Source organism: Sciurus vulgaris, assembly GCF_902686455.1.
Source record: "Sciurus vulgaris genome assembly, chromosome: 5".
Classification (NCBI taxonomy): Eukaryota; Metazoa; Chordata; class Mammalia; order Rodentia; family Sciuridae; genus Sciurus; species Sciurus vulgaris.
The window spans coordinates 112,129,238-112,149,860 of NC_136465.1; the positions used below are offsets into that span (position 1 = coordinate 112,129,238).

At 53.1% G+C, this 20,623-nt stretch overlaps 2 protein-coding genes across 6 annotated transcripts; both read left to right on the forward strand.

Moving 5' to 3' along the window:
* The first annotated feature begins 757 nt into the window (after positions 1-757).
* LOC306660914 (uncharacterized protein) lies at positions 758-3,183 on the forward strand. The gene is made up of 2 exons (XM_079139648.1): positions 758-2,647; positions 2,707-3,183. Exon 1 carries the CDS (start codon positions 1,514-1,516, stop codon positions 2,189-2,191), a length of 678 nt encoding a protein of 225 aa, XP_078995774.1. The 5' UTR covers positions 758-1,513; the 3' UTR covers positions 2,192-2,647; positions 2,707-3,183.
* Positions 3,184-3,210: 27 nt separating this feature from the next.
* On the forward strand, positions 3,211-20,537 carry KCNH3 (potassium voltage-gated channel subfamily H member 3). 5 transcript variants are annotated; one of them, XM_079139509.1, is made up of 15 exons: positions 3,211-3,428; positions 4,768-5,001; positions 5,413-5,547; positions 6,564-6,697; positions 7,381-7,624; positions 8,008-8,165; positions 8,249-8,456; positions 12,019-12,309; positions 12,596-12,795; positions 13,387-13,636; positions 17,168-17,385; positions 18,050-18,381; positions 18,814-18,920; positions 19,565-19,641; positions 19,740-20,537. In XM_079139509.1, the coding sequence occupies exons 1-15, from the start codon at positions 3,353-3,355 to the stop codon at positions 20,334-20,336; spliced, it is 3,261 nt and encodes a 1,086-aa protein (XP_078995635.1). In that variant the 5' UTR covers positions 3,211-3,352; the 3' UTR covers positions 20,337-20,537. The 5 variants fall into 5 exon arrangements, with proteins under 5 accessions (XP_078995635.1, XP_078995638.1, XP_078995639.1 ...); XM_079139513.1 differs by having other exon boundaries at positions 3,366-3,428; positions 4,752-5,001; XM_079139510.1 differs by lacking the exon at positions 3,211-3,428 and adding an exon at positions 3,439-3,764 and having other exon boundaries at positions 4,752-5,001.
* The last annotated feature ends 86 nt before the right edge of the window (positions 20,538-20,623 follow it).

Below are 20,623 nucleotides of genomic sequence, written 5' to 3' on the forward strand. Positions count from 1 at the left end.
TCCTTGTTCCTTTTTGTAGATAATACTCCCACGGGCCTCCCACATCAGCTCCAAAATGCAGCTTCTGGAGTGTCTTGTTGACAAAGGTTTTTAGCTATCTGAACAGGGCTCCCTCTCAGCCTACCCCTCTGACTCCTTACCATTGCCCAGAATTGGGGGAAGAGGAGAAAAAAAGACTATAGCAATGAGGACCTCAGTTCCCCACCTTCCAGTGCCCTCTTAGATTTTTTTAACTCCTTCCAACATTCCTCCCATCTTACTGTCTCCTAATCGTAGGTCCCTGTGCTTTCATGTGTATGTGGCTTCTTTGAGTGGGAAGAAGAAGGTAGAGAATTATTCACTAAGGACTGAGGGAACATATATAAACAAATAAATGCCAGATCTGGGCAGAAGATCTGAGTGGCTAATAAAGACAAAAAGAGAAGAGATTGGCTGAGACCTTGCATCTGAACACATCTAAAAGGAAAGGTCCGACTAAGGGAAAGGCTCTGGTTGCATCTCCACCCCTGTACATGTTCACATTCTTTGAGGGACTATAGGGAAAGAGTTTATAAAGGCCAAAACAGCTGTCTCACTCCTGGAATAAGTGATCATAACAATATGTATTAGTATTCTGAAAGTGGGGACAAGGGCACCAAAACCAGCATTGTGCCTGGAGCTGCAAGTAGGGGCAGTGCATCTCCCACAGGGTTACCTCATAGAGTTACTGTAAGGATTAATGGGACAATCCAAATAAAACAGCACAGTGCATGGTACAAAGTGAATGCTCAATAAATGTAAGCTCCTATAATTCTTAAGGGCATTGCACCCATCCATCCACCCCCTGTTCACCTAGTGTCTGGCTTGATTGGCTTAATGCCAAACTAGCCCACATGGTTGATTTGGATCCCTGAAACTGAACCTCTTTTGGCCTTAAGGCAACTCTAGGACCACCAGGACCTGATACACAATCCCCAATGACCAGTGCATTCAGTGCCCAGACAGCCTCAGCTATTCTTCCTGGGCCCTCATAGTGGGACACAGGTGTGTCAGAGAGAAGCGGAATCTGATTTTAGAATTGGGAAATTGTTAGGGGTGGAATCTTGGCTCTGCTACTTACCAACTCTGTAACCTTGAGCATCTTTCTCTCCCTCTCCAATCTCTCTGCCTGTGTTTCTTGTTTCTGAAATGGCTATCCTGGCTATTTCACAGGTCTCCTGAGAGACTCAAAATCAGGTAACTACATAATGAAAGTCACACATTCTTACAGATCCTTTATGTTTTCATTCAATCCACATAACAACTCTCTGAAGTAGTTATTAGCATCCCCATTTTACAGATGAGAAAACCAAGTCACTGAAAGATGAATAACTTGCCTAAAAAAAAAAAAAAAAAAAAAATCACCCAGAGAATAAGTGGCAGAACAGTATTCAACCCGATGTAGCCTGGTTCCCCAACCAGTGCGTGCTTTCAACCTCAGCCTCACCAGGTCTCAAAGTGAGCTGACTGCAAAAATGCCTTTCAGGTTAGCCCAATGCTGGACTATCCTGGAAGGGAAGAGGTGAGGGCTGGGAAGAAGGGGTTATTTTGCAGCTCCGGACCTGCCCAGGCGAGAGGGGGCATGATCTTCGACTCTGGACTGCCCCCGTGTTCCTACGAGCCAGATTCCAAGGTTCAGAGAACTGAGGGAGGGGAGCGCTCCCTCTCTTCCCAAAGCGCCCATTCATTTAAATACAGGTGTCTTCGGCTTTGGCTTTCCTCTCTGATGAGGGTAGGTGGAGAGGGGGACACCTTTTTTCCCAATGCTGGAGGCTGTGGGTGTGTCTCTTCGAGGAGTGGTGGTACTGAGCCTCCCGCTTCACTGCTTTGGGAACAAATTGCTGTTTTGACCGCGGCGGCTCTTGGCGCGGGCGGCAGCCGAGTTCGGCTAGCAAATCGTGGGAAGGAGGAGGAGCGGCGCTGGCAGCAAGGCCGCGGGGACCGCCGCGGCGCGGGAGACCGACGGGAGACGGCCGCGCGCCCCGCCCGGTTCCTGCTCCGCATCTCCTCCCTGCAGCGCTGGGTCCAGCGCAGAGCCGAGCTCTTTGAGACTGACGCGAGTGGGCCGCCCCATCCTCCTCACTCCTGGATTGCAAGACCCACACTCCCAAGGTTAGGAAATCATTCCCAGACGCTGACCTCTAGCGGTCTCCGACCCTGTAGCGCGACCTAAGAGCAGAAAAGGTGACGAGACCTGAGAGAAGCATAGGACCGAGACAAAGGGTCTAGGGCTCCTTTCTCCACCGCACTCCTCCACTCTGGAGTCAAACGAAGACCGTCTGAACCACACTCCTAGAGCTACCCACCCTCCAATCCTCTCCTGAATGCTGCCTGCAGTTGCATCTCCTAGTAGCAGCTTCATTTTCCACAGAGTCCACGCTAAGGCTAAGAAAGCCTAAGAAAGGCTTGAATGCCCCAAAGCTGTGTTCAGAAGACTCAGAAGCCCCTCCCTACATAATTTTCGACCTCCCCTGAGTAGTTTTGAGTTCCTCTAGGGGCCCAAACCTCCACTAACCACCCAGCCTTCATCGCCTCCTGGTCGCTTGTCCCCTTTCCCATGACACTTTTCTTCTGGAAGTGAACCTTCTGTCACATACACCCACCCCACACACACCCGAGCCCTCCTCCAGTCTCTCCAGGGAAGGAGAGGCTGCTAGGTAGCTCTCAGAGAACCCCCAGTCTGCGAAGAAGACGCCTAGCCCCTGCGGCTGAGGCTGAGGCTGAGTCAGCCTGAGCAGACCAGGCTGTCATTCTCCGAGGGGCGGGCGGGGCGGCCAGGGCGGTCTGAGCCGCAAGGATAGCCGGGCGGCAACCTCCCCTTCCCCCGCCGAGGTCCCGAGGGGAGGGGGAATCCCTCGGCGGGAAGCATGTCCCTTTAAGAAGGCGGCCCTGACTGGGTGTGCCCCGTCTCCATGGTTACCCCGGTGCAGGCGGCGGCGCGGGAGGTTGGGAGGGAGGCTGCCGCTTCTCCCCGACAGACGGAGGGAGCTGCTGGAACCCGGCGGTGGCGCCGAGCGGAGCCGCCTGCAGCAGAGACGGGAGCCGCCGCCGCCCCAGCGGGCGAGAGGTGCCGAGAGGACAGCAGCCGCGGAGCCTGGAACCCAGAATTCGTGGGCGGCGAGGGCGCTAGGGGCTTTGCGCCATGCTCCGGGCCCCGACGGCGCGGACGCCCCCTTGCGCGCTGGCCGCTGGCGGGGCCTGCGAGACCCGGCAGGGCATTGCTCCCCGACGGCTGCTCTAGGGGGCGCGGGGCCCGGCGGGGGGCGGGCGCCCTCCCCCGGCGCTGAGTCCCCGCGCCCCGGAGGGATGGGGCGGGTGGCCGAGGCCGCCTAAGATGCCGGCCATGCGGGGGCTCCTGGCGCCGCAGAACACCTTCCTGGACACCATCGCCACGCGCTTCGACGGCACGCGTGAGTCAGACCCTAACCCCTTTACTCCCCGACAAACGATCCCCATCCAGGATTGCAGCCAGCCCCAAACCCCACGTGTCGGCTTGGCGCCCACAAGTTCTCACCTTCTCTTCCTTCCTCACCCCTCTTGAAACTGGGACCATTGTATACTTCCAGGCGCCGTTTCCCTGAAGGGTTCAGGTCAATCCACCTCCTGGCAACACTGGGTAAAAGGTGTCCCTTGATGTGGGCCTGGGATGCACTCAGTTCCCCGAACTTAGTCAATCCGACCCATCCCATCCCCGCATCTGTCGCTGTTAAAAGGACTACTCTCAGACCCGCCGGATAAGGTTTGGGGTGAGCAGTGCTCAGGACAGACCAGAAGGCTCAAAAAAACAAAAACAGAAAAGAGCTTTGCAAATAGAAATAATGTGGAGGGTACTCAGGAGAGTACCAGCTTAAATTCACCTGCCTTGGGGGTGCCTAGTCAGCCCCAGAGAAGATGTACTTGGGGACTCCCACCAGGACTGCGGAAATTTGGAGAAGGCAACATGAGCTTCTGGATCCCGGGTTCCTGGGGCTCTGAGCACAGGGAAAGTCAGGTCCCTTCTCCTCCTGCACATTCACCTTTAGTGGAGCTTCCCAGCTCTTTGCATAGGGTTCTCCATGGTCTCTCATGATAGGGGATGGGATCCCAACTCTGAGCTCTCCCCACTCCGGGTTCCTCCATCTGCTTTGCCAGTATGCTTGGCTTTTTGCGGCCTGCTGATTCAGCACCCCCCACTCCCCAGTACATGCCTGGCTCCAGGCTCCAGTTTTCAGCTACCATTCTTACACCCCCATTCTTAATCATACTCACTATTTCTTGAACCAGGTTGGGCAGCTAGGGCTCAAACACAGAGGACAGATGGACACTGGGCTGAGTTGCTTCCCAGTCCAGGTGGGTCCCGGTAGTAGGAACGGGACAGCTAACCTGGTTACCTGGCTTGTGAGTGAACCTGAAAGAAATAGAGAGGTTGCTGAAGCCAGCCTAGAGCAGGTGGTACAGTCCTTTGGACATCCCCAACCCACCCCTTACCCCAAACTGCTCAGGATACTCTCCAGAGGGTACAATGCCCACGAAGGGCTAAACTCACTAACCTGTGTTCCTACATCTGATTCTCAAATGCATTCAAATACATGTGACTAAGAGGGGGCCTTTGCGGGGCACTGACATGCAATTGACACACTGCGTGCCATTCACAAACAGCTCTTGCCCAGCACACACCATAAGATTCCTGGGGTTTATAAAACCCACCCTTCAGTTGTAGACTTTTTACCTCTTTACCCCATACCTCCTCTAAGAGGTGCTCTCTTGCAGATAGTAACTTCGTGCTGGGCAACGCCCAGGTGACAGGGCTCTTCCCTGTTGTCTACTGCTCTGATGGCTTCTGTGACCTCACGGGCTTCTCCCGAGCTGAGGTCATGCAGCGGGGCTGTGCCTGCTCCTTCCTCTACGGACCAGATACCAGTGAGCTCGTCCGCCAACAGATCCGAAAGGCCCTGGACGAGCACAAGGAGTTCAAGGCTGAGCTGATCCTATACCGGAAAAGTGGTGAGAAGCCAACTTTGCCTCACCTTTACAGCCTCAGCCAGCCAGACACCTAGTCCTCCTCCTTTGCCTTCCCATCTTCCCATGCACCCATGTACCTTTCCATCGTCTCTTTCTCCACCCCACCTCCTCTCCACCATCCTCACTCTAGCTTCAACCTCTGTTCAGTTCAAATCTTGGGTTTTCCACATCCAACAGAAAAATGTCCCCATTTCAGCAGGACACATGTCTGACAGTCATGTCTGCTCTCCCTTGCTCTCCAATCCATCAAGCCTTGTCCTGAGTGAACCAGTACTGCTTCTCCCTCCCCCAGGAAGCCCTGCTTCTTGTGTCTTGCCCAGGATGTCAGTGGAGCCAGGTCCTCTGTCATCTTAAGCAAGGCTGAGGGTGGGATGAGTCTGTTTTTATGCCCAGGGCTTCCTTTCTGGTGTCTCCTGGATGTGATACCCATAAAGAATGAGAAAGGGGAGGTGGCCCTCTTCCTGGTCTCTCACAAGGACATCAGTGACACCAAGAACCGAGGGGGTCCTGACAGCTGGAAGGAGACAGGTGGGTGCCTGTGGGGATGTTGATTTAGTTACTTACTGTGGCTGGTTGTTGGGTCCCTCAGGCTTGGGCAGGGCCTTAGCATCCGGTCTGGGGTTGTGTATCCCACTCCCTCTTGCTGGCTGAGAGGGCTGTGCTGCTCTTATCTGTGCATACCCAGGGATGGGAATCTTTTTCCCAAATAGTCCAGTTGAGAGATGAAGTTGGAGTTATCAAGTTAACTTTATTAAGAAGTTGCAAGCAAATTCCACTCATGCTTATAAAGCACCCCTTTCCCACCAGTTAGTAAAGTTGACCACAGACCCACCTGGTTCCTTTTCCCCACATCACACCTGTCAGGGGAGCCCCAGCCAAAGCCCTCTTTTAAGTTCTTGGAGTCTTTCTCCCATCTTTCCCCGCCAGAGACATAGATGGAGGTTTATTTAGGAAAGCAGATATGCATCCAAGGGAGAATGCGGGCTATCTCCAGTGGGAAAACAGTACTTTCTCCCTTCTAGTGTCCCTCCAAGGGCTGGGACAGGCCTTTGAGCAGGTCACAGAATTGTCATCAAATGCTGCTCCAAGGACTCTGGGGATGCTGGGGGTACTCTCTATTCCTATACCCCTGGGTCTGCTTCTCCATGAAGTCATTCTTCAATATCACCCTCTGATCCTTGCATCTGAACCCTGGGCTTCTCTGAGCTCCCACACCTCTGATGGTGTCCTTCTACCAACTCTGCCTTCCTTTTCTGTGACCTTCTCCAAACTCCCTCTCCCAGGCCTTTCCTGGTAGACATCCTCTCCTGGAAATCTTCTCCTCCTGGAAGTAGTATTCTATAATGCCAAACCTGCCCATTGCTGTGGTTGGCAAGTGACCCCAGGAAGTAAGGAATGTCTAAGTCCCCAACTCTGAACAGACAAAATGGTCAATAAGCCAGACCAGTCCGTGGGCCAGCAACTGGTGTCCCACACCCAGAACCCTGTGTTGGGGTATGTGAGTATACCCCACACCATCTTCATGAGCCCCTCTTCTTTTTCAGGTGGTGGCCGGCGCCGATATGGCCGGGCAGGAGCCAAAGGCTTTAATGCCAACCGGCGGCGGAGCAGGGCTGTGCTCTACCACCTGTCTGGGCACTTGCAGAAGCAGCCAAAGGGCAAGCACAAGCTCAATAAGGTAGATTGAGTACTAGGGTGTGTGTTTGGATTGGGAGACAGGGTAGGGACAGGCAGAGGACATGGAAGAGGGAAGCTGATCCCACTACAGAGAAGATGTCCAGGAAGACACCCAGGCCCTACCACCCTTTCTTGGGTTGGGACTGAGAGAGGAACTGTCTTGTGTCTAATCTGTAAAAGATATACAAGAAAGTCTTCACTTTGGAGTCAGATGGGCCTTGGTTCAATTCTGGCTTCTCCCCTAAATAGCTGTGTGAGCTGTGTGACCTCAGTTATTTGATTTCCCCAAACCTCAAGTTTGTTTTGTTTTTTGGTACCTGGGATTGAACCCAAGGGCACTTTTCCACTGAGCTATGTCCCCAGTCCCAAATCTTTTTTTTTTTTTTTTTTTTTTTTTTTTTTGAGACAGTTGCTTAGGGCCTCACTAAGTTGCAGAGGTTATCTTTGAAACTGCAGTCCTCCTGCCTCAGTCTTGAGAGTCACTGGGATTACAGGTGTGTGCCACCAGGCCAGCCAAACCCCAGTTTTTTTGATCTATATAATGGGGACTCTAATGCTTACCTCAGAGGTTGCTTTTAGAGTGCAGGGAGAGAAAGAAGGCAAATGCCGCTCTCAGACACTATCCAAACTTAGACTGTGCCAATATCCTTTCTTTCCTGACTGGATCTGCCCTGCCTCACTCAGGGAGTATTTGGGGAAAAGCCAAACTTGCCAGAATACAAAGTTGCTGCCATCCGGAAGTCACCCTTCATCCTGCTGCACTGTGGGGCGCTGAGAGCCACCTGGGATGGCTTCATCCTGCTCGCCACACTCTATGTGGCTGTCACTGTGCCCTACAGTGTGTGTGTGAGCACAGCCCGGGAGCCCAGTGCTGCTCGCGGCCCACCCAGTGTCTGTGACCTGGCCGTGGAGGTCCTGTTCATCCTTGGTATGTGCACTCTGCCCCTTTGCTTCATCCTATGTCAGACACCTTCAGGCTTTGATGGGAATTGTCCATATGGCTTCCAGTCCCCTCTAGTGCCCCCTTTGCCCTCCCTGTATTTGTGACTCATGAGCTTTGAAATCAGACCTAGATTCCAAATGTCTCTCCTTCTTATGTGGTATAGGACCCTGAGCCAGTCATAGACTCCACAAGCCTGTTTCTCTCTCCATAAAAGAGGCAAAATAATGTGTGCCTGCTGGAATTACTGTGACAGCTAAGTCATACTGTGGTGTATGTGAAGGGCTCAGGACAGTGTCAAGTGCCGAGCAGGTGCCCAGTGGTAAACAGTGACTGCCCACCCCCACTGACTCCCACCCGATTCCCCGCAGATATTGTGCTGAATTTCCGTACCACATTTGTGTCCAAGTCGGGCCAGGTGGTGTTTGCCCCAAAGTCTATTTGCCTCCACTACGTCACCACCTGGTTCCTGTTGGATGTCATCGCAGCGCTGCCCTTTGACTTGCTACACGCCTTCAAGGTCAATGTGGTCAGTGTGGCTGGGCTGGGTGGGTGGGCTTTGGGCTGGTACAGGCATAGCCAGCCTGAGATGACGACCCTTCCCCATCTCAGTACTTCGGGGCCCATCTGTTGAAGACCGTGCGGCTGCTGCGGCTGCTGCGCCTGCTGCCACGACTGGACCGGTACTCCCAGTACAGCGCTGTGGTACTGACCCTGCTCATGGCTGTGTTTGCCCTGCTTGCCCACTGGGTGGCCTGCGTCTGGTTCTACATTGGCCAGCAGGAGATTGAGAGCAGTGAATCGGAGCTGCCTGAGATTGGTACTGGAGGCTAGGGCTGGGCGTGTGCATGCTGAGGAGTGATGCCAGGTGGCAGAGACGTGTGCAAATCTGTGTGTGTGAGACAGACAAGGAGTGTGTGATGGCCACCATCATGTGACTGCTCTCCACCAGCTGGCCATTTGTGTAGACAGCCTGGTGGGCTGCCTGGGGAGTTTCAGTCACCCACTGTGTCCTCCTGGTTGCTAAACCTTTGTCACATTCCTCAAGGCCTTGCCCAACTGGGAAGGCCAGGCAGGGAGTTGCTGCCCTCACCCTTCCTCTGATGTCACCCTCTATGAAGTTTGTACCCACTAAGACTCCCCAGGCCCTGCCCCACTCTTGTTACCTACAGCCCACATCTCTCTCAGCTGTGTCCACATTCTCCCTGAACCTAAAAAACAACATTTTCTGTGTCCTCAGTATCTTTGCTCTCCTTCATTTCACCTCCACTGCTACAGCTCCTCCCTTTGCTCACCACCCACTCAGTCTTAACTGCTTCCAGGAGGGCTTCCACCCCCACGTCCCCACCTAGAATGTTGTCTGGAAGGTTGCAGTGACCTTCTGGGGCCAAACCCTTGTCCTCTTGTGAAGTCCCTATAGCAGCCAACCCTGCCAACCATCCTTGTGAGGGATGACCCTGGTCTGGCCCCCTTCTTCCCTAGTCCCTCCAAGTTCTAGGGACTCCAAACAGGCTTTTCTCACATTCTCTCCTCCCTCCTCACCTTGCTTTCCCTTGGCCATCCCACTGACACCACTACATGAACATCACAACTTCCATCCTTTCCATTTATCAGAACCATTCTGTTTCAGCCATTTCTAACTCTATGCTCTTAGGTCCCAAAATGAGCACACACCTTCCTCCCACAACCTCCAGCTCTCTGTCACTTTGCAGTAACTGACATTTAGTGCATTTCCAGTGCTCAGGCGGCCTGTCATGTCAGTATGCTTCTTGGTGGGGTCACCAGGAGTCCAGGTCAGTCTTAGAAACCTGCTCTGATCAGTTCCCCAGAGATGATGAGGCTTCTGCAAATCCTGTCCTTGCCAAGTGCACAGGAGATTGGTGTGTGCCTAGAGAGCCCACTCGGCTATTCCCCTGAGCACTCTAGTTGCTGAGCAGGTAGAAACTGGGACACTGCAGCAGTGTCAGCTCCTTGGTGCCTGTCCCAGAGGGAGTCTGTGGTGGAGGCTGCTCTGGGGTCAGCAAATGTCCTGACCCTGTTTCTGCCCCTACAAAGTGACCTGAGACACCAAATCCCCAGGTTGGCCCATCCACTGCGGCAGGCCAGACAACCTTGGCCTTTAGTCCACAGAGCTCCTGTGTTCCAATTACCTCATGGGGGTTGCTGATCTGAAATCAAGAATATCTCTGGCTCTCAGAGAAGCTCTGGGCCCTACCACAATGAGCACAGGGTATAGGGGCTGCCTGACTCTTGGTAATTCTTTTACCCTTGACCTCTGAGTTCCAGAGAGGATTCTTTCAGTCTAGAACTGGTACTGGTCCACATTAAAAGAGTTTCAAAGCCCTTTTTATCATCATCTCCCACTTCTTCCTGTCCCCCAACTGGGTTGATGCTAAACCCAGGTATCCTAAAGTCCAGCCCTCGGAAGCCATCCTTAGAGGGGAGTTGAGGTTGAGCTGGGTTGGTGGTTTGCTGTCTGACTGTCTGCTGGAAAGTTCCTTCTCAAAGGCTTTCTTGCCCACTGCCTATGGTGTGGACAGAGTTCTTCCCCAGATTCCCATTCGCCCAGTAGAGATGAGCAGGTTTTTTAAAAGATTGTGCAGAATAGTGAGAGAGGCAACTCAGAGCATTTCTCAATGTGAAAGTCACCAACCTCCAGAAACAGCCTTGGCTAGCCTCACCCTCCTCATGTACTATCCTAGCACTAGCTCCAAGGCTGCTGATGCCCCATGTCAATGATAAAAAGAAGTCCCTTGTCACCCTCATCTCTGACTGGCTGTTTTCTGCTACTGCCACTACCCTTTTACCCTTGGACATCTGACTACCCAACTAAATAGTCACCAAAGGATTTTGCATACTGCATTGCATCCTCACAGCACACCTGAGATAACAGGAGGTGAAGTCTCACCTTGGTGCAGGCCTTACTGCACTCCACTATACTCCTTAGCCTGGAATTTGACATCCTCAGTGTTAACCACACATTCTAGCCACACTGTGCTACTTGACTATACTTTCTTAAAGTCTTCATCTCCAGGTTTGGTCCATGTCTTTCCCTCCATCAGGAATGACTCCCTCCTGGTTTCTTTAGGTCAAAACCCTCTCTATCCTTTGAGAACAAGCATACACATCTCCTCACTTAGGTTTGAGCCCCTCATGTGGCACCTCTGGGATGTAGCTCCTGCCCTATAGTAGTTACTTGTTCTTCTGAACGGGAGCCCATGAGAAGCTCCTGGCCCTTAGTACTGAGAGAATGGGTGTGTGCATGAGAGAGGGGTGTGGGGACCACAGCAAGTACATATAAAAAGTGTTGGGGAGAGGGTGGCACAGGGTCTGCATGTTGAGGTGGGTGGGCAGTGTGTGTGGAGAGGTGGATCCCACTGCAGCCTGTCACCCTGTATTTGCCCTCTGCCTCTCTATTCCCCATCAGTCAGACTGCCCTGTCTCCCATCCAGCTCCCTAGAGCTCCCACAATCCTCCATCCAGGTTCACAGTGACTTCTGGAAGCCATGGGCTTCTTAGAGATTCAGTACAGAGCTCTGCCTCCTGCCAAGGCCAGGACAAGAAGTGGACCCTTATCTGTGTGTGCACTCAAGCATGTGCTCATGTGCACTTACCTGTGCAAGTGCACAGGTGCCTGCCTGAGGCCTCTGAGTGTATTCACCTGTGTGCAAGTGTGCCCCACCCAGGCCTGGGTGTCCGTGTACAAGCTCCTGTGTGCCTTTCCCTCTCTACAAAGTCTGCAGAGAACTTTCAGTGTGAGTGGCCATAGCTGTGTCTGGGCATGTGTAAGTTGCTCACACGTGTGTCCTTGTCTTCTTGACTGTGTGGCATGTGTACAGCCTTGGCAATATCTGTACCCATATCCATGTGGGTGTGCTTATGAGCACCTATGTGAAGGTGAGTGGCTTTGGATAAGGGTGAGGCTGAGTGGTGCCTGATGGGGTTAGATGGGAGCAGATGGGCTCAAAGACAGGAAGAAGGGACTGGGTGGACAGGGCAAAGGAGATGGCCTCTGTCATCCAGCACTGGGAACCAGGCTATGGTTGAATGCCATGAACCCCAGTCTTTGTCCCTCCAGCTAGACCCATTCCCTGAGATTAGTGCCAGCCACAGGAAAAAGGTGTGATTCTCTTTGCTCCACCCTTGGCACCAGTAGGAGCCAGCCAGGGAGGTGGCAACCTCTTCGTTGTGTGCTCGTCATGCTGAGGGTTAAGAGGGTGGATGGGGTATGCTGGGCTGGCAGAGAAGGAGAAAAGTGGTGGGAAACCATGAGGGTGGGGCTGTGTCTGCATGTCCCCCACCCTAAGGGGCTAGCACACCTGCACCCTCAGAGTAGTCAAGTTGTCCTGCCTGCTCAGGCCTTTCCCTCGCCCTCTCCCCAGGCTGGCTGCAGGAGCTGGCTCGACGACTGGAGACCCCCTACTACCTGGTGGGCAAGAGCCCAGTTGGAGAGAACAGCTCTGGCCTGAGTGACAATTGCAGCAGCAGCAGTAGCAGCAGCAGCGAGGCTAATGGGACTGGGCTGGAGCTCCTGGGCGGCCCATCACTGCGCAGCGCCTACATCACTTCCCTCTACTTTGCACTCAGCAGCCTCACCAGCGTGGGCTTTGGCAATGTGTCCGCCAACACGGACACTGAGAAGATCTTCTCCATCTGCACCATGCTTATTGGTGGTGAGGCTTGGCCTGCAGGCTTCCCTGGGCCCCCTCCCAGAGTGCTGGCCTCAGGTGGTCCCTCCCTCCCCACCTCCCGTAGGGCCCCAGGCCAGGGGTTCCGCCTTAGGTGACCTATGGAACACAAGGCCAGCGCTGGGAGAGACACAGGGCTACACAGGGCCCATGTGCCCTGCCTAGGAGTATGTGTGGTGGGGGAGGGGGCAGAGGACAGATTTGCCCAGCACAGTATCACACCAGGTCAGGCCAGGCCTGCAGATGACGCGCTGTCACCACCCTCCCCCAGCACTGATGCACGCAGTGGTGTTTGGGAACGTGACGGCCATCATCCAGCGCATGTACGCCCGCCGCTTTCTGTACCACAGCCGTACTCGTGACCTGCGTGACTACATCCGCATACATCGGATCCCCAAGCCCCTCAAGCAGCGCATGCTTGAATACTTCCAGGCCACCTGGGCTGTGAACAATGGCATCGACACCACTGAGGTGTGGCGGGTTTCCAGGGTCAGCCCTTCTAGACTTTTCTCCCTCAAGGGGTTTGCACTTTGCTTAAGGAACAGGGATGGAGGGTGAAGAATGTCTCCCTGCTCCCGCTCTCTTGTGAGGACAGCAGCATGGGGCAGAGAGCAGCCAAGAAGGCTTGGAGCCCTACTCAACTCCAGTTAGGTCTGGAGGTTCTGTGCTTACTGAAATCTGAGCCTGAGGCCTGGCGGAGGAAAGAGGCTGCTCAAGAAAGGACTAAAACCAGGTGTGAGGCTGGTGAGCTACTTGTGAGGCTGAGGCAGGAGGACTGCAAGCTGGAGGTCAACCTGAACAACTTAGTGAGACCCCCATCTCAAAATGAAAGCTGGGTTTGTAGCTCAGTGAGAGAGCGCCCCTGGGTTCAATCGTCAGTACTGCAAGGGGGAAAAATCTGTAAGGGATTGAGAGGGTGGCAGAGCTAGTCCCCCTTGCTTAGTGCACCCTGAGTGGAGCCTCTGTCCACGCCTGCCTTGCTCTTAGGGCCTGTGAGGACGGAGAGGGGCTGGCTGGCTGGGACCTCTTCTGCCACCCGCAAACCTCCCTGCTTGTCTGCAGCTGCTGCAGAGCCTCCCTGACGAGCTCCGTGCAGACATCGCCATGCACCTGCACAAGGAGGTCCTGCAGCTGCCGCTGTTTGAGGCTGCTAGCCGAGGCTGCCTGAGGGCATTGTCCCTGGCCCTGCGGCCTGCCTTCTGCACACCTGGCGAATACCTCATCCACCAGGGTGACGCTCTTCAGGCCCTCTACTTCGTCTGCTCCGGCTCCATGGAGGTGCTCAAGGGTGGCACTGTGCTCGCCATCCTAGGTTTGTGTGGGTGGGAGAGAGGACACAGTGTATGTATGTGTGTGTGTATGTGTATGTGTGTGTGTAGGGGAGACACCATGGCTCTGATCTGCAAAAATCCCAGGGTGTCACAAGGCCACAGAGGGGAGAAACAGCCAGGATGGAGTCAGGAGTAGTCAGAGTCCTGGGCAAAGCTCAGAGAAGACCCAGTGACTGCAACATGAAGACACAGGAGGCGATCATGATCTTGGAGGCGTGCCTGGGAGGGCCAGTCTTAAAAGGAGCCACACATCTGTAATTTTAGCTACTGGGGAGGCTGAGGTCAGAGGATTGCAAATTAGAGGCCAGGCTGGGCAATGTAGTGAGACACAGTCTCAAAATTAAAAAAGATAAAAAGAGCCAGGGATGTAGCTCAGTGGGTCCCTGGGTTCAATCCCCGGTACTGAATAATAACAATAATTTTTAAAAAGAGCCAATCTATAAGGAGATAGAGAAGTAACACTTTCTGACAGGAGGACAATCAAATGCTAAAGGGAGAAGTGCTAGGGAGAGTGAAAACTATCCTTGTGTGGGCCCCCTATGTGATAGGATGTGACTTCCCTGGGGCAGGTCACAAAGCAGGCCCAGATCCCAGGGTCAGCTCTGCCTCTAAATGGCTAGAGAAACTTGTTCTGGCAAAATATACCTGCAGTATGCCTACTTCTCTTCTTAGCAAAAGAAAGAGGTGAAGGTGAAGAACCAACTTCCTAGATGAGGGTGAAAAGATTGCCATTGTGGAAGGGATGTAATAATAAGGCTCAGCACAAGGGTCAGACAGCAGTACTAGCCCTGTTCCAGCTCCTTACATGCCAAATCTCAAACTGTGCAGAACAGCAAGGATTGGCTAATGGGGTTAGAACCTAGTCTGCTTGATTCTAAATCTCATGTTTACATGCTATTCCCAGGTGCTGTGGGAAGTCGTGACCAGCAGAAAAGGGAAACATCTCAGGAGGGATGAATGTGCCCCTAGACTTTAGAAAAGTACATCCAGGCATTCTGGGAAGCATGTGGATGCATCCATGAAAAGTGACTAAAGGGGAGCATAGCCCTGTGGTTGTGGGAGGCTCTCAGTGGTGACCCCAGAGGATGAGGAGCACTGGGACCTGCTTGGTAAATGATGGACTCGTACACAAGATGAAAGGGAGGTGCTGACCTTACCATGACTGACCTCAGCTGAATCCTCAACGTGGGGACAGCTGAAGCCTGAGGGACTGAGGTTTATCACTACCTAGTGACCTACAATGAAGACTAGAAGTATGGAAAAGAACCTGGAAGGTGGTGCCATGTTACTAGATGGCTTGGCAGCTACTGCTGTCTGTCCATCCTATAGGAATAAGAGGCAGAAATGCCACCAGGAGGTCTTGGAGCCTGTGAGAGGTAACAGGCTGTTGATCGCCCCCACCTTCTTTTCTAAATCTTTTAAGAGTCCAACTTCTAGGCCTATAGGAAGTTTATGCCAGGACTGAAGATCAGAAGAGTGGAAAGACAGATTTTGACTATTGAGGATTGGTCAATCCAAAGCAAGATTGTCAAGAGGATTGTAAACAGATGGCATTCAGCTTGGAGCCAAGGAAGCAGTGACAGGCACCAAGATTCAGAATAGCCACAATCATTGTTCAGTGTTCACATGGAGCTGGGAGAATGGCACCTGGCTGTGGCCCAGGCCTTGCCTCCAGAATGTTCCCAGCATCAGGGAACATGATGCCATCCTTGATCTATCCTCTCCTAGCCTGAATCTTCTGCATCAACTATTTGTTGACTTGGAGGCTCTGGCTTCCGCAATGAATGCTTGACTCCAGTCATGACCTTGGTTTTCTACTTTGCTTTCCCCACCACCTCCCCATCTGCTTCCTTAGTTAAGCATTCAGGTGTTTCCTGCCCACTCCTGGTAATTGAGGCTAGCCCCACCTTTGCCAACATTGATTCTGGCCCCCACCTCCTTGTGAACTGACTTCAGCTAAGCATTTTGAAGTTCTGTGTGGGAAGGAGATTGGGTGAGCTTAGCCTGGAGGCTCTGGTCAAGGTGCCAATCTGGGACAGTCTCTGGTCCCTGCAACTCTGTCCTTAGTCCTATCCTGTTTGTCATTTTTATGTCACTGCATGGATGAGGACAAAGAACATACACTTAACCTATGTCAGTTGACACAAATGAGAGAGAGAACTCATTCCTCAAAGGATCATATTGAGATCCAAATAGTTCTCAAATGGTACCAGAACTTAAGTGCATTTTCCACTTGTTTGAGCAAAAGTCCACACACATTTAGAGGAGACCTCTAAGTTCCCTGTGTGATGCCAGCAGTCATCTGTCTTTGTCCTTAAGGATATGAACGCCCTTTCTTATTGTGTGAATGATCTGGTGAAAGGCTGAGCTGTCTTTCCATGGTAATGAGTGTTCTGCCCACCAGGTTGCATCCCTGCTGGGAATGACTGGCCGAAGGGAAAGGAAGGAAGATTGTCTCTGTGTCAGACACTTTATCTACATGAACTCATTTGATTCTCCTCTTGTCCCTAAATGCAGACACCTTAGATACCTTACTCTTTTTTTTCCCATTACTGGGGATTGAACTTTGTGGTGCTCTACCACTGAGCTACATTCCTAGTCCTTGAATTTTTCATGTTTTGAGACAGGGTCTTTCTAAGTTGCAGAAGCTGACCTCAAACTTGTGATCCTCCTGCCTCTACCTCCTGAGTCACTGGGATTATAGGTGTGTCCCACTATGCCTGGTCCTATTTCATTGATTCTAAGATACACATCCCTCCACCCACTCCAACCCAGCATTTCTGAGATTGAGCCCCAGACCACAATTGATGCCATATTATAGTCACTGTCATCAAGGTGGCAGTCTCAACCTGGTGATGGGAAAGCTCTCCATGGAGGCCTTCTGGTGAGATCAACAAAACCTCATTGACCCAGGCAGATGCAGCTTCTCTTGTGTAGAAGAGGCAGCCAGGGCTCTGGAAGATGAAGGATCTCAGTTGCCTGACATTTGGGCCATGCCACCTAAGGTACTAAACTGCTGCTTTTAACCACCAGTCCCTGGATGAGCTGCACCTGAATCACCTGTGGGGCTTAAAAAAAAAAAAAAAAAAAATCAGATTGTAGGATCTCTTACAGATATAACAATGCTAAAGGTAGGGATGGGTCCTGGGAGTCTGATTGATTTAACTTTCTCAGTGGATTCTAATTGACTCCCTGTCTATGAACCACTAAAATTGATGACTGTTCAGTCTCAGAGCTAAGATGCTGGGATTTCTGCTCAGTGGTTTTGAAAAAGTGTCCTGAAAGTGCTCTTCACCCTAAGCCTGTGTGGGCAGTCAGTGAGGCAGGCAACAGGTGTCAGGCCATGACCCTACCGGGCCTCTGCTTCTTTCCATCTTGCTTGAAGGTTTCACAGTGGTGGTCTCAGCTGGAAAAACCTGACTGTAGAGGAGGGAGGCTCTGTGTTCTCTGGCCTACCTCCTCTCTAAGTGGCTGAGGATCAGGGTTCTTTGACTTCTGCTTCCTTTCCCCAGGGAAGGGTGATCTGATTGGCTGTGAGCTGCCCCGGCGGGAGCAGGTGGTAAAGGCCAATGCTGATGTGAAGGGGCTGACCTACTGCGTCCTGCAGTGCTTGCAGCTGGCCGGCCTGCATGAGAGTCTTGCACTGTACCCTGAATTTGCCCCACGCTTCAGCCGCGGTCTTCGAGGGGAGCTCAGCTACAACCTGGGTTCTGGGGGAGGCCCTGCAGAGGTGAGGGTGCTGGGTACGTGCATGGAGGGGCTGGGGAAGGCATGGGAAGTCTACCCTTTCACATCCACTCCTTTAGAAGCCAGCCCAGTCAAGCTCAGCCACCCCTCGTGTCCCTGCTTGGCCCATCTGAGACAGCCTGTCCCTTGTCCAGAACAAAATCAGGTTAAGGAGGCCAAGCGCATCTGTTACCAACAGATGAGCCTCATAGGCTGATGGAGGATTTGTCAGGGGCCTTGGCAGGGGACAGGCAGTAGTCCTCCAGGCTGCTTCTGGAAAACAATGTGGCTTTCCCTGCTTTTTCATGGCAAAACAGGACTGTTCTGAGGGCTTTTGAATTTCCCTGGATAATGTCACTAGTTCTAAACCAGTTTTAAGTATTGCAGTCTCTTGGATAGTTCCATTATCTTGAGGTACCAAGTAGAGGGGATTCACATTTGGCTGGAATTTTGAGGGGCAGCTAATGCCTCCAGGACTTGTTAGCTTCATGGTGGCAGCAGAAAAACAGGTCACCCCTCCTGATGGGGCCTCTGCCTCTGCAGAGTGGCAGACAGTGGGTATTCTGTGTAATAAAGATGGCTCATCCTTTCTAGGAGAGATGATTCCTTGGCAGGAGAGGGGAAATGGGACACAATAGTTGCCATGCATGTCTATTTCCTGTCCCCAGGTAGATACCAGCTCCTTGAGTGGTGACAACACCCTCATGTCTACACTGGAGGAAAAAGAGACAGATGGGGAACGGGGCCCCACAGCCTCACCAGCCACAGCAGATGAGCCCTCCAGCCCTCTGCTGTCCCCTGGCTGCACCTCCTCATCCTCAGCTGCCAAACTGCTATCTCCACGTCGAACTGCACCCCGGCCACGTCTAGGTGGCAGGGGACGACCGAGCAGGGCAGGAGCTTTGAAGACTGAAGCTGGTGCCTCTGCTCACCCACGGACTCTGGAGGGACTGCGGTTGCCCCCGATGCCATGGAATGTGCCCCCTGATCTAAGCCCCAGGTAAGCAAGGCCCTGGGCCCCATAGCAGGGTGAGAGTGATAAAACAGAGGTCCCAGTCAGGCACACCCACACCCTGAGGGCCCATCCTTGCATCTTAACTTTTCTCTGCCTGCATGGTCCAAGCTTGTCTCCTCTGGGAAGACTTTCTTGACTTCTCTGACTTCACCTGTTAATATATGTCACACCCTACTCTAAGTCTGAACTCTTATTGTTTCATGTTGCTCAGATTGACTCCCCAGCTCAAAGGCAAGCTCATAGGGGAAGGGACCATGTGTTAGCTTTCTCTTGGGACCTCAAGAGTCCCTATCCAGCTCCAAGCTGGTGCAGTCTCTGTGTACGGACACTGGAGCATCCTGTCCCCTGTAACACAATAGTGGTTACCTGTCAACTGATTTGTTATCCTGCCTGTTTGTTGATTTGTTGGGTCCACAGGGTTGTAGATGGCATTGAGGATGGCTGTGGCTCTGACCAGCCCAAGTTCTCTTTCCGTGTGGGCCAATCTGGCCTGGAATGTAGCAGCAGTCCCTCCCCTGGACCAGGTACTAGGCCCGGGGACAGAGTATGTTGGTGGGGTGGCCCCTTTGCCTTGTGGAACTAAAGCACTATTAGAGAAACTGGCCAGGGGCAGACTCTGCCCAGAAGCCCTCTTGCCCTCACCCACCTCTGCACCACTGGGCTAGGAGTTTGGTTGTGAAGACAAGTCTGGGCCTTAGGTCTGGACTCCTACTCTTTCAGTTTTCTTGTAGTGTTAACTTGGCTTCCCTGGCTCCAGCTTCTTGTTTATAAAATGGGTTGTGCGTGGAATCAGCACAATGCCTGGTTCACTAGGAGGATAAAGGGATAGGGAACCAGGATTGATGGTTCTGGGCCAGGTGAAGCAGCTTTGGGAAGTGGACAAAGTGGAGAGGTCTTGAATGTCCATTTCCCTAGAGGACAGAACAAGAGACAGTCACAAAGAACAACTTCCTGAGGGGAAAAGGGTGCAGGGCAGTGTGACCCAAGACTGCTGGGAAGGGTTTTCCTGCCATTGGCAGTTTAGGCAAAATTCAGCTCTTTGGGCAAGGCAGAAGTATTCTTGAGTGAGGTCTTACCAGGTCAGTGCAGTGTGTTCTAATGGGAACAAAAACCTGAACAATATGCTGACTCTTATCAACCCCAGCTGACAACTCCATCCTATCCACAGAGAGTGGCCTGCTCACTGTCCCCCTTGGGCCCAGCGAGACAAGAAATACAGATACACTGGACAAGCTGCGGCAGGCGGTGGGTGAGGGACAGGTGGGGACAGAGAAGGGAAGGGGCAGACACTACTATTGCTAGATGCCCGAGGTTGCTGACCTCACCTCCTCCTGCCCCTGAAGGTGATGGAGCTATCTGAGCAGGTGCTGCAGATGCGGGAGGGACTGCAGTCACTTCGCCAAGCTGTGCAGCTTGTCTTGGTGCCCCATGGGGAGGGTCCATGCCCTCGGACATCAGGAGAGGGGCCTCGCACAGGCACAGCCAGTGCCTCTGGGCTCCTGCAGCCTCTTCGTGTGGACACCGAGACATCCTACCTACAGCCCCCAGTTGGCTCTGTCTTAAGTGGGACCTGGCCCCACCCTCGTCCAGGGCCCCCTCCCCTGATGGCACCCTGGCCCTGGGGGCCCCCAGCATCTCAAAGCTCCCCCTGGCCTCGAGCCACAACTTTATGGACCTCCACCTCAGACTCAGAGCCCCCTGGCTCAGGAGAATTCTGCTCTGAGCCTAGCACCCCAGCTTCACCTCCTCCTGAGGAAGGGGCGAGGACTGTGCCCCCAGAGCCTGTGACCCAGGCAGAGGCTACCAGCACTGGAGAGCCCCCACCAGGGTCAGGGGGCCAGGCCTTGCCCTGGGACCCCCACAGCCTAGAGATGGTGCTTATTGGCTGTCACGGCCCTGGCACAGTCCAGTGGACCCAGGAAGAAGGGACAGGGGTTTGACTGCCAGCCCAAGGCCAGTACTGCAGACATGCCACCATTCTGCTGCTCTGCCCAATCCCAGGACTCCACATAGCCACTGGCTCAGGGCAGAGAACCTAAGACATGAGGGGGACTTGGCCCCCTGACTCTTAGAAGTGGGCTGGAGCCTCAAGAGCAAGCTCCAGAGCTGAGAAACTGAAGCCCTTCCACAGCCTGTTCTGTTGTGGACCTTGTCACCCTCTGCAGGCTGAGGGCAGAGGCCTGAGGACAAGGAGAGATTCTGCCATCCCTTGCATGTGCCCCATCTC

Excerpts from the sequence above, each read along its gene's own strand:
- LOC306660914 (XM_079139648.1), top strand. The coding sequence starts at position 1,514 with ATGCTGGACTATCCTGGAAGGGAAGAGGTGAGGGCTGGGAAGAAGGGG.
- KCNH3 (XM_079139509.1), top strand. The coding sequence starts at position 3,353 with ATGCCGGCCATGCGGGGGCTCCTGGCGCCGCAGAACACCTTCCTGGAC. Across the intron at positions 12,310-12,595 it reads CTGCACCATGCTTATTGGTG|CACTGATGCACGCAGTGGTG; the intron begins GTGAGGCTTGGC and ends ACCCTCCCCCAG. Across the intron at positions 17,386-18,049 it reads CTGGGGGAGGCCCTGCAGAG|GTAGATACCAGCTCCTTGAG; the intron begins GTGAGGGTGCTG and ends TCCTGTCCCCAG.